Here is an 875-nt window from a genome sequence, read left to right as displayed (position 1 = left end):
AGGAGAGATGTTCTGCAGCAATGGAAAACCCACAGTTATTGGAATTAGTCCAAACTGCAATATGTGATACAGAATGGGCTTACTAATAACATAATAATAACAACTTCATCCTAATACTACTATTGTTATCATCACGAATCACTATTACTTTTATTATTATTATCAACTAAGTAATGTTGATTTCCATCCTTCGGAATTGGGTAATCTCTCTCTATTCCTATAGTGTTATTATCTTTCCTCCCCCCTTCCTACTTCTACTACTTGATGACTGATTGTGCTTTTGGTATAGCCGGTAAAGATTGGGTTATTATTGCTGCGGATTCCCATGTCGAACAATCTATCGTTAAGTTTAAGACTACTGAGGATAAGATATATGAGATGGATAATAATAAGTTAGTAGCAGGTAGTAATAATAAAACTAATAACAACAACCGTTATCATCATCATGACTTGTTGTTATTAGCTGCTGGACCACAGGCCGATAGTAATCAGTTTTTGGAGTTCATATCTCGTAATGTGGAACTATATGCATTAGTTAATGGTATACAATTAACTACTCATGCATTGGCTAATTTTACTAGGTACTAATAATAGTAATAGTATGATGTGGAATAATACTCTAACCTCAGGAATGAACTAGCTGATGCATTAAGGAAAGGTCCTTATCAAGTTAATATGTTAATTGGTGGATATGATGATAAAGATGGAAGTAATAATTAGTATTATTATATATTAGTTGATGATAATCCAATTCCTACTTATAGGTGCATCCCTATATTATATGGATTATCTAGCATCTTGTCAGAAGATAACACGTGGTGCACATGGTTATGCGGCATATTTCGTATTACGCTTATTGGATAAACTCTACAAGA

The 875-nt window shown here is 33.3% G+C and overlaps 1 protein-coding gene across 1 annotated transcript; it reads left to right on the top strand.

Annotated features, from left to right (window-relative positions):
* Nucleotides 1–264: 264 nt before the first annotated feature.
* Pmar_PMAR028453 (proteasome subunit beta type 2, putative) lies at nucleotides 265–709 on the top strand (the record flags this gene model as incomplete). Its single annotated transcript, XM_002781545.1, has 3 exons — nucleotides 265–403; nucleotides 464–581; nucleotides 630–709. Coding segments are annotated over 3 exons (337 nt in total), but the record flags the coding sequence as incomplete, so codon positions are not given.
* Between the last annotated feature and the right edge of the window lie 166 nt (nucleotides 710–875).

The sequence above is a fragment of the Perkinsus marinus genome, assembly GCF_000006405.1.
Source record: "Perkinsus marinus ATCC 50983 genomic scaffold scf_1104296941852, whole genome shotgun sequence".
In the NCBI taxonomy this organism is placed as follows: Eukaryota; Perkinsozoa; order Perkinsida; family Perkinsidae; genus Perkinsus; species Perkinsus marinus.
The sequence above is the reverse complement of the archived record's forward strand: the minus strand, read 5'-3'. Positions and strand labels throughout refer to the sequence as shown.